This window comes from Myripristis murdjan, chromosome 8 (genome assembly GCF_902150065.1).
Source record: "Myripristis murdjan chromosome 8, fMyrMur1.1, whole genome shotgun sequence".
In the NCBI taxonomy this organism is placed as follows: Eukaryota; Metazoa; Chordata; class Actinopteri; order Holocentriformes; family Holocentridae; genus Myripristis; species Myripristis murdjan.
In genome coordinates this window covers 2,707,804-2,723,853 of record NC_043987.1, presented here as the reverse complement: position 1 = coordinate 2,723,853, position 16,050 = coordinate 2,707,804, and the positions used below count along the sequence as shown (strand labels likewise).

At 39.4% G+C, this 16,050-nt stretch overlaps 1 protein-coding gene across 1 annotated transcript in view; it reads right to left on the bottom strand.

The window, feature by feature from the left end:
- rab11fip4a (RAB11 family interacting protein 4 (class II) a) overlaps positions 1 to 16,050 on the bottom strand; it is a 42,378-nt gene that overhangs the window by 23,886 nt on the left and 2,442 nt on the right. Inside the window, exon 2 of the mRNA XM_030058688.1 lies at positions 619 to 706. Coding sequence (XP_029914548.1) covers positions 619 to 706 — 88 coding nt within the window. The remainder of the gene's footprint in view (positions 1 to 618; positions 707 to 16,050) is intronic.

Below are 16,050 nucleotides of genomic sequence, written 5' to 3'. Positions count from 1 at the left end.
AGGCCTTGCTCGTAAAAGAGATTTTTTAACTCAAGCAATTTTTGCCTGGTAAAATAAAGGTTTAAATAAAATAAAATTTAAAAAAACTGATGATGATATAACTGATGTACCAGCTGATACATAAATTAAAAAATGAATTTGGATTAGAATCTATCCCATGACAAAGATGAGAGTTTATGTAGCACATAATGGCATAGTTATGGCGGCAGGAGTGGGGAGTTAAGTGATTTCTGGTGCAGTTTGGTTTCTGAACTGCTGTTCAGTGGGCTGTGCCGTGCTAAGCAGTGGCAGCTGTCTCATGAGTGCGTTTTTATAACTGAGACTTAGAGCAAGATTAGAAATTAGTAGGTAATGCTCCTGAGGGCACCAATGGCAGTGTGTGTGTTGCCTCATGTTGCTCACATATAAAAGTCAGAGCTGTGACTTGACTTTCAACTTAATATGACAGCCGTGTGTAACTGCCATCATAACTGTGATTAGGTTACTCAAGCCTTAAAGGTATACACTCTTCCCTGGCAGGATGCTCCAAATGCTAACTGTTAGCCTCCTAATTCTATTATTTAACAAATCTTCCAATGCTTCTTTCCATCTTTTTTCATTCACAATGACATTTCTTACCTTTGATAGCGAACACGCCGTGACAAAAATCTTTGAAGTTGATCTTTCCATGAGCGTTTGGATCCAGGTACCTGGTCAATTTCTTCACCTACAAGACACAAGGAGAGAGACAGAGAAACTTAATTAAACTGGGGGAACTAGGTATCAGTATTAGTACAGCCCTCTGTAATGGCAGCACTTTGAGCACTCTGTCTACACATGGAAATGTCTAAACTACTTATGTAAGCAAGAAACGCTACCTCAGCTTAGAAAATTATGGATGAGGAAAGGCAATAAAACAGGAAGTTGTCTTGGTTTAGTTTTATCTTTCTCAGGTGTAATGCACATGTAGCATTCAAAAAGCATTAGCATCGCATGGCAGCTATGTGAACCAAGCAAATTCATAGTTCATAATTACAGGCAATGGCATGAACAGACAGCAGAGGGGGCAAAACCTTGAAAAAGCACCTTGAAATAAAAAATAAATAAAGACATTAAAGATCCTACAGGGTTCTTGGCCATGTCCCCTTACAAGGGATAGTTCAGCCATTTTGAAAAATGTGATTTCATCCTACTTACCCCCTATGTTCCTCTCATTGTTACTGAGTGCTGGATACTGGCTGGATGCTCCAAATGCTAACTGTTAGCCTCCTGCCATTGAGGGGGACTTAAGGATTGGATTTAGGATTAACATAACTTGGAAAGTGTTGTTTTCCAAAACTTAAACATATGACTACTGAGTGCACTTTTGTTAAATTGTTAAATAAAGAAGGAGTTTGATAATGTGTCACAGAATTTTTACAGCCTGAAATGGTGCAAAATTAATATATTAATGGTAGAACTATTGTTTTGTGCTGTCTACTCTTACAACGGTGGCTGGAAGATACCAGAAAGGGATGTGAAACATGCGATAGAGGGGAGTGGAAGAAAAGAAGAAGCTATAGCCGAGAAGTTAGCCACTTTAATGAAGAAAACAAATGATTGCAAACAAAGGAATCTACTTCCATCTCTGTGGCAGCTACAGCACCTTTGGATCTTTCAGGATGTTAATAACAGAAAAATACAATTCAATTTTTAACAGTAATTTGAGCACTCAGTAGTCATATATGGTAGCATGTGTTAGTTTAAGAAAGCAACAACTGTAAAGTATTGTTAAACCTTCCTCGAGTGGGTTATGGTAGTTATCAGGGCCGGCCCGTGGCATAGGCAGTATAGGCAAATGCTAAGGGCGCCATCTGCTGGAGGGGCGCCGCTAGCGGCCAGAGGGACGCTGGCACCGGTTGTTCTACCGCATAGGCGGCGCCATTTTGAGCCAGGCCCACCCAATCAGAACAATCATCCAGCCGGCCATGCCAGCCTTAGCAGAGCTCATGTGAAACTAGCTTCTCAGTCAATCAGCAGCTTTCTATCATACGTGAGTGCCCGCACCCAGGCTGCGTCATCAGCATGTGACCCAATCAAATGAATGAGTTAGTTTGCATGCAAACGGTCCCTCCCCGACTCAGGAAGAAAGAAATATGTACAGGTAAGAGAGAAAAGAGAGACGGAGACGGAGTTTATTATGGCGAAACAGAGCAGTTTACTTGGCTTTTTCACCAAACGACTCCGTGTTGAGCAGGAGGAAACTCCTGCGGCCATTCCACCACTTGATTTAAATGTTACGAGTGCGAGTTCTAGTTTACCGGTGAGCTCAGCCATCCGGCCCCGCTCCCAAAGCAACGCCAGTCCTCCTCCTCCTCCTTCATCCCTTCAGTCATGTCAGCAAGCCAAGCCACAGTAACAAAAATAACTGGGATCATTTCTGCTGCACTTAATAGCCTATGATAGATTTATTATTCTGAATAAGCTGTAACCAAAATAACTTGGACCTTTTTATGCTGTGTGTGCGTTTTATCCGTTGTTTATAAGACGGGTGCTTCCCATCCTTAAATGTGATTGGCTGAGCCGCGTTCCATGCCGTTGTAAAATCAGTGTAACCCGCTGGCAGACCGCAGCACAAAATATCCCTGTGCCAGTGTAAACGGAAATGCGTTGCCTAGCAACCAACTACTCTGCACTCAGCTTACTCGTTAGGTCACATTTGTTTCAAGACTTTTGTAAACAAAATGTCAGACTTTGTGGTGAATTTTGATTTGCTGGGTGCCCTGAGCCTGGATGAGTGGTTGGAGGAGCTGCTTGGTGTCTGTTAAAAGACGCTGAATTCACCACCAGCAACAATGTTTTCGCCGGTGTGGTAAAGAAACTCCGCCGAGAAGGACGTGACAAATCTTCCCACCACCAAGCCATAACCGAGGCAGACTGCCAGAAGATGAAGCACTTTCAGGCACGAAGCTCAGACACACCTTGGGGGCTTGACTGTAAAGTCTGGTTTGACGTGCAGCTTCATATGGGATGCAGGGCGAATGAGGGAAACCGTAAAGCCCGACTCTTTCAGCATACGCCAAGACGAAAATGGCCCAAAATATGTCACGCTGAATGCACAAAAAATCACAAAGATGCTGCCGAAAAAAACATAGAAAGCCTGAGGGGATTCATATATGAGCAGCCGGGTAACCCACTGTGTCCGGTGGCCTCCCTGGAGAAATAGCCTACCTCTCCCTGCTGCCTCCTGATCCACCTGCCTTTTATCTCCACCCAAAGCGGACACAGTGTGACAGATGTAGCCTACCGATGACCGATGTATGGTAAGTTAACAGTATACTTTTATTATTATTGTTATTGTTACAACCGACGTTAGGCATACGTCTGCGCAAAAACGCACCTGTTGCGAAACGCACGCCACCGTCCCTGCAAAGAGGAGTCCAAACATAATTGAACACTATTTTAACAATTGCACCATTAATGGAAATATCCAATTCAACATTAACAAGCCCAAATAGCCTGATGTGACATGATGATGGCGCTAGATGAAAAAGTGATCTTAGCGGTGGAGGGGCGCAAGAGAGTAATTTCGCCTAGGGCGCCAACATAGGAAGGGCCGGCCCTGGTAGTTATTCTTAAGAATGTTAGCCGGGGCAAAGTCCACTTCAGTGAAAGGAGGCTAACAGTTAGCATTTGAAGCATCCAGTCAGTATGCAGCACTCAGTAACAACAGCCAGGGACTAAGTGAATATCAGTTGTTCCAAAATGGGTGAACTATCCCTTTAATGAGCTGTTAACCTGGAAACAGCACCTAGCCTGAAGCTGAGATAACCAGCATCTGTAAAGCCATGACAGGTGTTGACGAACAAAACATGGGCAAAAGAAAAAAAACAGTGCCGACATCGGTTCTTTCATTGCTGACTGCTCTCCAAAAAGCTTACTGGACCTCAAAGGTGCTATATTTAAAATGAGTATATTTTTGTCTTTTTGTGTGGGTTGAGACATTTGCTCACATCACAGTAACACTAGGTTAATATAGTTTGCATAATTGAACTGTGAGTTAGCGCTGACAGATTACGGGTGGGAGCTGGAGAGGGCAGATGATGGGAGGTCAGTGAGGTCTGGTGTTCAAGTGTAGAAGGCTGTATCCTTCTGACTGCACCACGTCAAATGGTTTGTGGCTATAAAATCTGCAATGGAGCCACAAGCTGTGTCCCAATTCAAGGGCCACCTCCTTCAAAGAATGTGGTATAAGGTGTGGTGTTCAAATGACCGAAGGCTACACCTTCCAGCTTGATAACTGTTGCGTACTGGGTCGACGGAGGATTCCCCTCGCATCATCTGGAGTTTCCCTAAACACAGCCTCATAAGATGAAACAGCTGGTACTATTTGTTAAACTCTGCTCCACAAGAAAATATGAATATAACTGAAATTTCAAAACATTTAATCCTCATTATAAATCACTACTTTACTCTCAGATACAGCAAAGCATACAGCAGTCGTGTCCTCCAGAGTCTGCTACAGGATGGCTGCATATCTGGGCCACATTCAGAGGACACCTTGGACGGGGACAGTGATGTTGAGCAACTTTGACATAAGCAGTCTAGAAATATGAGCTTTGCACGAAGTGGCCCGTGAATTTGGACATCATTACATTTCTACTGTGTTACTGTCAGATGTAGTCCAAGCAACAGCCAGTCAAAACCAACATGTTAAATTAACTTTATTCATTTAACACCACAGGACCACATTGACTGCATCAGGGGGAATGGAAATCATAGACATGTCAGAATTAGGGATGTCACTCCAACAGGTACTACCCATACCAAGTCGATGCCAAATTTCTAGAAATAACTGATTTTTAAAAATGTACAGGCCTAATTCTTGAAAGAGATGCACATTTTAAATGGAATTTATTGGTATTTTATGCTGGTATCTTCTACTTAATCACTGAAAGAGTGACTTATGCTTTTCCCTAATATAACACTGTAATTTGCTTTTTTGTTTTTTGCTATGGTATAATGCTGGTATGAAAGCAAGTATTGTGATACTAACTGTAATATCAGTGTCAGAGTTAATATTTGGCATCATGACAAGGCAACACAGTGAGAACTGTGTTGTGCTGTTTATTTCCTCCTCAACTATTTTTTATATGTATTTATTCTGTTTTTAATTGTACTCGCGACATCATTGAAAATTGAGGGCATGCCCTCTTTTATCCTCAAGGTTTAAATGAAGATTGAATGAAAAAAAATAATGACAGAGAAATTCAGTGGATCAACTCAATATCAAAACTCAAAGGGCTCTGTTTCCTGACATCTGCTGATACATTATTAGCTGATGGAGTTTGGACAGACTTCAACAAAGGCCAATCGAATCAGCCTGTCTCTTCCCGTTTAAAAGCAGTGCACTCATCACTGAGTCATACTGCCATTTCACACAAAAACAGTGCAATTACAATAAACTCTGCCATACAATAAAACGTCTTTCCATTATGTTGTTGCTTGCCAGCTAATTTGTTCTCCTTAAACAATTTTGCTTGATTGAAAAGACTGCATTCAGATAGTCATAACTACATTTAAGTGCAATGGTGCCACCATTTTCAAATGTGAGTAAAGCAATAATCTGTATAAACTGACAATCCTGCAAAGTTATTGTATACAAAAGCAAGGACTTTTGTATACTTTTGCTAGAGCACGATGCCAGTTGCACAAGATTTAATCTATGTATCCACAATGGATAATGTGTGCATAATTGCATACCACGTCTCTCAAATTAGAGGCTACAGATATAAGAACATGCCACTCCTGCTGTCTTCAGATGGGAATTTCATCCACCATAAGAGAAGGCTGTCATGCATCCTAAAAGCAGCTGTGGAAGACTGCCTTAGCCAGAATACCCAATTAAAATATTCATTTTCTTAATTATTAAATTCTTGAGCGCTATCTTTGTCATTCACCAAGATTTCAGAGTTCGTAAAAGCCACTAACAATAATAACACTGAGTTTTAGTGGCTGCATTTTCTTCAGGAACACAGCAGGTGATCTTTAGCTCCGCTTGCAGAATAACAATAATGTCTAGACCCTGGGAGGAACAACCATCTGTCCACCAAAATGAAAATATCCCACTTGTTGGAGCTAAAACAGCGATGAGTCTTGGGGTCTAACGAGCTAACAGTTGCTGTTACTCACTGCCATTTCATGAGCCTAACTGACGTCATGCACTGACTGGATCCCTTTAATCTATTAAATCATATTTTGCTGCGCAAGTAGACGTGTTTACTAGTTGAAGAACTGTTATCCATGTGAAACTAGCAAGCATAACATACATGAAAGGGTTCACGTGATTTTGGAAACAAAGACAATATTCAGGGTTATTCATTTAACAGTAGTATGACATTGCAGCAAGGAAGGTACCACCACCAATATAAACTGTGACATTAAAGTGATAGTTTTTTTGTTGGTCTATGCAAGTGACACAGTGGTCTATTAATTCCTTCCCCGACAAGAGAAAAAAAAAATGGGGGCACTATTTATTTACTATTGCTGGAAAATAATTCTGCCATTTTGGAGACCAGGGGGCTGAAAAGATGGCTTGTTTTGCATCCTTCAAATAAATTTTTCAATTCTGCGTTGACGATCAAAATCAGATGAAATGCAGTTTAATGCTGGAGGAAAGTGGCAGACAGAATCAACACAGAATTTTGAGACAAAAGGTGGTGGGAAAACAGCTCATCAGCAATTGTGATGTTGGCCATGAATAACAGAATCCGATCAGATGGGAGCTGGCTTTCACAAACGCAGTCAGAGCAGTAATTAATGATTGCAAAACCAGCAAGTCATATTGAGTCAACATTCTGACATGTTTCCCATGATAATTAACACCCTGGAACACAGTCACAATACAAACTAACCAGAGCAGGTGGTATTTTGGAGCTATGGTGTGCCTTTATAAATCACTCTCATAATAGCCAAATGATCAGAAGGGGTGAGAGTATTGAAAAAGATAACTCTGATAACAACTGCACTTTTATGAATGAGTTAGCATGGTGACAAAATCTAAAGGATTGGGTGGGATGCATATATATATAACTTACTTTCTGAAGTTGTTTAGAGAGTAAATAGACCATTTGTTTAGATTTTTTTTGTAATTTGCTGGGTGTGAAAATGGCCACTTTTCAATTGAATGAAGCCACAAAATCTTGTCAGTTTTGGTTTGACTGGTTTCTTGAGGCCTCTGTGGTCTAGAAACCCTGTTATCAGTCTCCCATGTAAGTGAACTGCAGCTGGAACAGGCACTGTCAGTCATGGCTGTCAATTCTTTTTGTGAGAGACTGAATGGGAGTTGTCACTGTGGGCCGTGTCAGGCTGTGAGTAAGGCCTGTTCAAAAACAAAGCACAGCGTGAGTCTGGTCTATAGCACAGAGAGCCAACACTGAAAGGGTTTAAAGAGCGTTACACTGTTCTTGCTGCAGCTATCAGACCAAACTAGGGTAACAGAAACTGAATATGGTGTTATGTATTTAACATACAAAACATGAGTAACTAATCACTTACAGTTCAAAACAGAGTAATCAGATTATAGTTACTTTTTAGAGCTCTTCAGATTACTATGGCGATTACTGAGAATTTCATTGTTTTATTTTATATTTTCATCAGTGTTTAATCATTTGGAACATCCATCAAGATCGTACCATCACATCCGCATAGTGGCTCTTGGCGGTGCAGCAAACAGATGCACAATGCAATGAAGGGGAATGCTTTTACAGCCTGGAAGTACTGCAAACATTTTAATGTCAAGCAAGAAAAATGAAACTGTGGTGCAAACTGTGTCAGCCACCAATGAAAAGCTTTTAAATATTTTTATTGGGCTCACTATCCTAAGACAGACTCAAGTTTCAAGGGCTGAAATCAGGTGGACGAATGCCAGCAACACTGCCAAGGGACCAGGTAAACATGTAACACTTGTTTAAGTTCCTTCCTCACATTTTAAAAAAAATCCACTGACATTAAACAAACATTTAAACAGATTTAAGTTGAATAAAGGTTGTCGTAGTCGTTGTAGCCAAAAAATATGATTGTGATAACAAGTGCAGGTAATCTGGAAATTAATGTAAAACAATTTCAAAAGTACAGATGTAGAAAACTGTTTATTCAACCACTTTGTGACTTTGTTAAAAACACAGTATTCTAAAAGTAAGTATTTAGATTAAGTTACTGACTTTGGGTAACGCAACTGAATACATTACAGATTACCATTTGCAGCATATATTCAGTAATTCCAATTGCTCTGCTTGCTAACATTTTTCACCATCACCAGGAAACTAGGGACGTAATGATTCATTTATTGTCTCAATGAGTCCATTTTAAATACCACTGATTAGAATGGATCTGAAATTGATAGAATGAATCATGCCAATGGTGACCTACACAAAAATTGTGCAGTGTGTAGCATCTATAAAATGGAGACACCACAAATCTAGCCTATACATCTGTCTATCCATAATTGTGCCGTTCAATTTTTCTTAGAACTTTTTTTTTTTTTTTTTTAAATCATTGCACATGTTTAATGGTAAGGTAAAGGTAAGGTTAATGGATTGCTCAGTCAAATTGAATAATGCAATAGTGGTTTATACAGTTGAATTCAATCACCCACTAGAGAATCAAATCATTGTTACGCCAAAGGTTCACACCCCTACATGAAACTGTAAGAGGCTACTACTGAAAATAAAAGAAAAGAAGAGTGCTGGTGCATTCAAATATATAATCCCAGCCGAAACTCTCATTGGGTGGACTACATGATAGTGGGTGGGACATATTCAGTTGGGACTGACCTGCTGTGTAGCTGCAATGAATCATCCAAAAGATTCACACAGGCATATATATATTTATCAGTTGAAAAGTCTTTCCTTTTATGGATTTTCAAGGAAATGCGAGACAATCACCAAAGCGTTATGGAAGACTATGGGGAATATTTCATTAACATGTTAGCTGAGGCCTGAGATGTGACCTTGGGGTCAGAGCCAAGGTGAAGCGATGCAGTCGAAATTAGCTTTAAAGCCTCAGTAAGTGGGCTGCATCCTACAGCGTATAATGGATCAGATGAAGCCGGCTGAAAATCTCTCCTTGGTTACGTAAGAATCATTAAAAATTCAATATGTGGACTCTGGTCCCTTCAAAGCTCAATACACAACATCCCAGCTAGAGCTACAGCGTATTATCGCTTTATACCAGAAACAGGATTCCTTTGAGGATCTTGTTTCTGTGTTGTAGACAAATTGTACAAAATATTTTCTACAGGTCTGGCTACCAGCTGTAATGTGATCACAGTATAAACATTCAATCTCACTGCCAGCATTTTGGGATGAACCCTCAGGTTGTATGATGGAGTTATAAGCAGAAGATATACATAATCTATCTACAAAGATTTAAAGGCTGAAGATGAGAGAGATGCTCTTCAGATTAAAAGTTGTTTCAGCACTGTGTTATTTTGCCAAACGTCTATGAGTTAAATGAGTGAAAAAAACATGCTTTCATTTCTGTATAGCTCTTAAAGAGTGGGAGGAGAGGAGGAGGAGGAGGAGCAGAGGGAGCAACAGAGAAAGAGTAGAAATAGACAGTGGAAAGGCAGAAGGAGATAAAGAAGAGGCTGGTGAGGGGGTGCAGGAAAGAGAGAGGGAGGAGAGATGAGAGGTGATAAAGACAGGGAGAGAAGAAGTGAAGGAGTGGATGATAAGAGGATGGATGGTAAAAAGAACAGCTAAGGACAGCCTGTCATTCTCTTTCTCTCTCCTCCCTGTCTTTATTTGTCTCTCATTCTATTGGCCTGTCATTTCAACATTCACACATCCTGCAACAGTGAGCCATCACCCACACACACTCACACACACAAACACACACGCACACACTCACACACACAAACACACACACGTACACACACACACACACACACACATTCCTCAGAATTGAATGGACACACAGTTTGTTGATCATCTTAATAGCACTTGTAATTAAACACTCAGTGTTCTTGATACTGTTACTCCCTTTAAGAACACAAAAATCAACCATAAAAATGCTGCTATGGCTAAATTAGAGCACTTGTGCCATAAAGACAGACTGTAAAATAGCCTAATGGCAGGATAATAAACTAAAGTGTTCTGCAATATAATGAAAGACTCACTGCTGAAGGATCAGCAAGAGGTTAAGGATGGAAGAGTTGAGTATTTCTCTGATTTTATTTCAAAGAGCTGCTATATCTCAAGGGCCCTCTGCATTGTGTGTAGATCAGTTGATTTGTTTACTATTGTTTGATTACATTGAAAATGTAAGTTGATGCTGATATGAGATTTAATGGACAGACTCTGCAATCTTGTTCCATCAGAGGAAAATGCTTTTTCATGCTCTTGATGGATTTTTTTCCATAATCCGCTTCGTTCATGTTCATTTATGACCTAAAAGTGTTATTTTGAGACCTGTTTTGCTGCACTATGGAAGTGACCTGACCAAAAACACAGGACTAGCCTTCCTGAATGACTACCACCCAGTGGCACTCAACTCAGAAGTGATGAAGTGCTTTGAACAAGATCAAAGATTACATCCGCTCTTTGAGAGTTTAAATAGAATAGAAATATAGTAATAGTAATATATGTTTATATTATGACAGGAGTGAGGAGTGGGGCTTCATCTGTAATCTCATTGACAATCCAGTGCTCTTGAGCCTTATATGATTATGAGTGACAAATACACTTGATTTATTGACATACCAAGCCATCCCTTAAATGAAATATTCAGTTTTGGGTTGTATCTTAAAAGAAGATACTGTACTCATACAGTATGTTTCCTTAGGCACATCCAGTAGTGCTGATGATGCCACTCAGCCTCCCTTTGTTCATCATTGGTGCCAAGGCTTATTTCTGCCTTTTCATTATCCATGCCTGACACAAAGTTAAACGTCTCCTTGACTTGAAATAACCTCAGACACAGTTACACATCAGAAGCCTATGGCTAAGGCTCTGGCAGCCATAAGCAGAGCCGGTATAGGAAATACCATAACATCAAGGCTTTGATCATGGAAACAGCTTGGGTGCAAGAGTGTGTCTAAGTCCGGATAAATAAATCAAAATGGGCTCATTCAAAACATGGCTTTTGCTGCTGGAACAGCCCCTGCTTAAGTCTGCATCCTGTCTGTTAAATGTTATCACACACACACATACACAGTCAATCCTCAGCATCCCAAGGCTCACTGCCACATCATCACTAAGGCTTTAATGGAGATGTTGACATGCTGCGCTGACGCTTAATACTGCTCCTCTTCGTCCATTTCACATCAAACACCTGCAAATACCCTGGTGTCAAACAGGTAATAACCACTGTCAAGTAAACTCTTGTTAGAAGCTTACTACTTAATGAGCCATCTTCACCTCTTACACAGACTGACCTGGCACATTATCATGAAACTTTAAGTGTAGGCTAGCACTACAGTAATGAGTCCACTATCACATTTCTCAGTTTGAGTAGGGCAACAAACAGTGCCTAAATGTAGACAAGTGCTTGCAAAAAACCATAGTGATGAAAAGAGAAGTTATAGAACTAGGACCGAGGGATTAGATATCATGACTGGAATCATTTATTTCATTTTATTTTGCCAACTTGAGGATGCATCACAATGGCCCAATCAGTACAGTTAGGTCCAATCAGGGCCCTTTTGCTGCATGTCATTTCTTCTTTCTTCCTGTCTCCAAGGTTTTTCCTCCTAAACACCGCTGTAACTACAGGGTGCAGGTGCTACCTGAATACGTTTGTGTGCACACATGTGGATGTTTTCTGTATGGATGTTTTTCATGCTGTCATGTGGTGGTGTTTATTGTATCAATGCAGCTGTGTCTATGTGAGGCACTGTGCAGACTGCTGGCAACAAATTTCCCTGTTAAAGGACAATAGAGAATCTATCTATCTAGAGCACTTGGGGGCAGTCACCCCTGTCAAATTCCACATCACCTCTCAGTCCCAGCACAATTAAACCCTTTTTGTGCTCTGAGTAATAACTACTGTTCTGTACAGGAGAATTTTCTCATTTGTTTGTGACCAAGTTACAATTGGAATATTCTAGAAATATTACAAGTGGCAGTAGTGTGTGTGTGCCTTCCTAATTTCATTAGATCTGGTAATCTGGCAAAACAATTCTGGTGGAAACACTGAATGAATATGTAAATATGTAATATTTATACACAATACTGGCACAAAATATCTGTTATTGGCAATCGGTCAGTGCAGAAATATATCTAAAAATGCATAATAGGTTGGACCCTGGCTCAACCCTACAATACTAACACACTTAATAGCCTACTTCATATGAAAATCTTAGGAAAGAAGATCATGCAAAGATGATTCTATAGGTCAAAACTGTATATTCATTTTGGAAAACTTTCAATGCAAGTTATTACTAGACACGGCAAAGAAGCATTAGGTTGTACAAAAAGCACTACAAGGAATACTATAAGCAAACTAGAAGCCAGCTGGCAAATAAATGTGAATCTTTTTCATACTTGCCACCTCAACAACCGTTCAAATGTACAAACAAATATCACATACGGTATATCACAATCTTTTTTCTTAAACATTAAGGTGGGAATGCGTAGCTTTTGCTTACTGAGTTATTTATTATATGTTCCTTGAGGATTAATTGGTATTGGTCATTTGGTAAAATATGTAAACGAAGTGCGCAGAAGTTATACACTGTGCCACTGTGGCTGGTGGACCAAAAACTTAATTTCCCACCTTGTAATGAAACAAAGTATCTTACAGTTGGGCTTCTTATTTATCAGTATGTTACCTCTTCATAATATTTCTTTCTGCATTCACAATAACGGAAGACAATTTCCATCCCATAAATAAAATAAATAGGTAAATAAATAGATAAAAATAGCAGATGGTTGCATTTTTCCTCATAATTGTGACTTTATAACTCATTATTTGTGACATTCTTTTCTGCAGCTTTATGTTTCAGACATTGGCCTCTTTTCTAACAACTACAGCCATGATGTCAAATTCCATGACGTCCTCATGGCTTTGCAAACTGTATCTGAGTCTGAGTACATCCTGGGACCTAAAACTGTTCTTGCCCCCTGGTTTGTTAGCGTGTTTCTAATCAACAAGTAGGACTGAAAGCCATGGAAAGTAATAAGAAACAAATTGGGAAATTCTGCTATATTCCTTGGAAAGTGACACACTTGAAACACAGATATTCCCTGACTTCAAATACCCTGACCTTTCATGTGTGGAAGACAAATTCTCAAAATGCCAGGAAAGTACTCCACAAAGCAATTTTTTTTTTTTTTAGTTTTTAAGTTGTTTAAATCAAATTATTAAAAAAAAAAAAAAAAAAACATGGGGGGAAGGCAATAACAAAATTTGGGGGGAAAAAAAATAAACATTTGTAGAACACTAGCCACAAAAAAGAAAAAGAAAAGAAAAGAAAAGAAAAAGCTAAAGACAATTACCTGAAAAATTATTTGCAATAAATAAATAAATAAATGAAAATTACAAGAAAACTATAATTATTACAATTTTATATTCAACCATTAGATCAGGGATGCTGGATTTTACATGCATTTAATCCTCTGAAACCTGTTCAAATTCACTTCTTCCAAAATATCGGAAAAAAGGCAATGCACAAATTAGAGGGAAATGATTTAAAATTAGAGAGAAATTAGTCCAAATTAAATGTAAAACAATAAAATAAATTAAAATAAACAATAAAAACAACAATTAAATTGAAATGAAATACAAGAAAATTATGAAACAAATTGCCCCCCAAAAATTAAAATAAAAGCTGAATTTTGTTGAGAGGGTAAAATACAACCTTTCAAAACAGCGTGCCCACAGGTTCCTCAGTTTCAAAGGGTTAAGTTGTTTTTTAAGATAAGCTTTTTAAAGTTATATATTGCTGATCCTGCTTTGAGGAATACCTGGGAATTCCACAATGATTACTAAGCTGCATCACCAACAAACTGCATACACACTCATTAACAGCGACCACCAGGGGTACAGATGTTAGTCGACACATAAATGTTGAGAACATTGCTTTCCAAATGAACCAGCTCATAGACATTGCCCTTAAGCACCATCTCATACATTGTTTTCAGTATTTAGGCGGAACAATTTCATCACTTACTAACCAGCCAATCCGCAACCACACCGCTGGTGAGGCTGCCATTGCCATGGTGACAGAGAGCACTGAGACAAGAGGAGCTGGGAGGAAGAAGGAGGGAGTAGGAGGAGACCGACAACGAAGGAGTAGCTTCCTCTTAGAGCAGTTATTTTTAGTTGGTGGGTGCAGGGCACCGAGCTGCCACGTGAGCTTAAAGGAAGAATCCATGCTTTATATAATCAACCTGAGATGTCTGTTGCATTCCATAAATTATTTGTAATGAAGTGCAGTAATTTATTTTTTGATGTGACTCTACTTCATTTACTGCTTTCCTGTGTATCCCAGAGTGAACCCATGAATGAGTGTGAGGATGAGAAGCTGGGCTGTCACAATAGCTGTGTCCCTGCCAGAGTAACCAAGGTACTGGCCATAGTGGGTAAAGCAACACTGAACTTTGGTAGTGTTGGGTTGTTATATGGGCATTATATGAGCCCACATGGTGCTGAAATCTCCTCATTAGTTGCTCTGTGCTCCACTGGGCTGCCAATACACAATATTGGACTTCTGTCTCTCCATTCACTTTCATAGAGCATCAAAACAACTCTAAAAATAACACTTTTGGCACAAACACACAGGAAAAAGTGGATTATGCCAATATCACAAACAATAACCCCCTGTGCCCATTGTTTTTCATGTAATTTACTATCAGATCGTCTCTTCCCAGCGCAAGGTTACCATGCAGACATTTCCCACAAACACTACCTACCAGATCTACTTTCTAATTCAAATGTGACAATAACAAGAAAAGAGCGATTTAATTCCCTCAAAAAATGACTTCTTTTTTTTGTTTGTTTTTTTGCGTTAACATAATCTGCTTTGTTCAGCCCCGTTTTAATGAATAAACCAGCTAACAGGATATTCTCTTCCTCTTTGACTGAACAATTGTAGCTTACTTCTAGTATAGCTGAAAAAAAGTCATCAGATCATAATATCCAGCTTAGTTGATTCACAGGTTAAGAAGGGAACTTTTCATGCAAGCAAGTGTAGCCAGTGTTCCCTCATAAGAAACTGCAATTTATGTGATAAAAAAAAGTATCAAAAAACAGTCTGAAACGCATTGTTTTTCTGGGCTTTTTTAAAGAACGTCCATCATCTACTAGTTGAAGAGATTGTTCTCCCTTTCTACCTTTTATTGAATCTGTGCACTTTCTTTGTCAGACAAAGTAGTCGCAGTTTCATTACAAATTCTACAAATTAATCTGAAAATCATAGCCACTCCACAAATCTAAATTAGGATGATCATATTTTCAAACCCCCAAACAGGGGCCCTTTAGTGTACCTCATGTTTATGCACATGTACATGTATGTGCTTATACACAGGTGTTTTCATCTGGATGGGATGACAATTGTTTCAGCACTTAGCACACCTACTGGGCACCTTTCAGCACCATGGACAGCACCTCACCAAAAACTGCGTTTTCTCCCCAAATCAACCAAAACCTCACTGAAAACTGTATAATAACACTAATAAACACAAAACACAAGGATAGCATTGGTGTAATATAACATATGTATTGATCTTTTAAAATGAAACACAAGGTATTTGTTAGTGTGCACAAGAGCAGGCTGTCCGATAAATGGCTGACTGTGACACATTCTCTGCCAGCTATTTTTGCAACTGTTTCCACCCTGGCATCATTAGATTCAGCAGAAAACGGCTGAACATTTTTGATGTATAACATGTCTATGTTTAAAAATGTCCTAGCAAAATCTGTGTTGAACATGATGTCGTCGGCTTCCAAGGGTCACAGCATCGAAGCTAGGTGAGACTGCATTGACCCTTACACCATTCGATTCAGCAGAAACTGCTGGTCAATTTTATAATATGTGTTCTGTTTTACAGATATTTATCGAGACGCGGGCCACCATCTTAAAACTGAGAT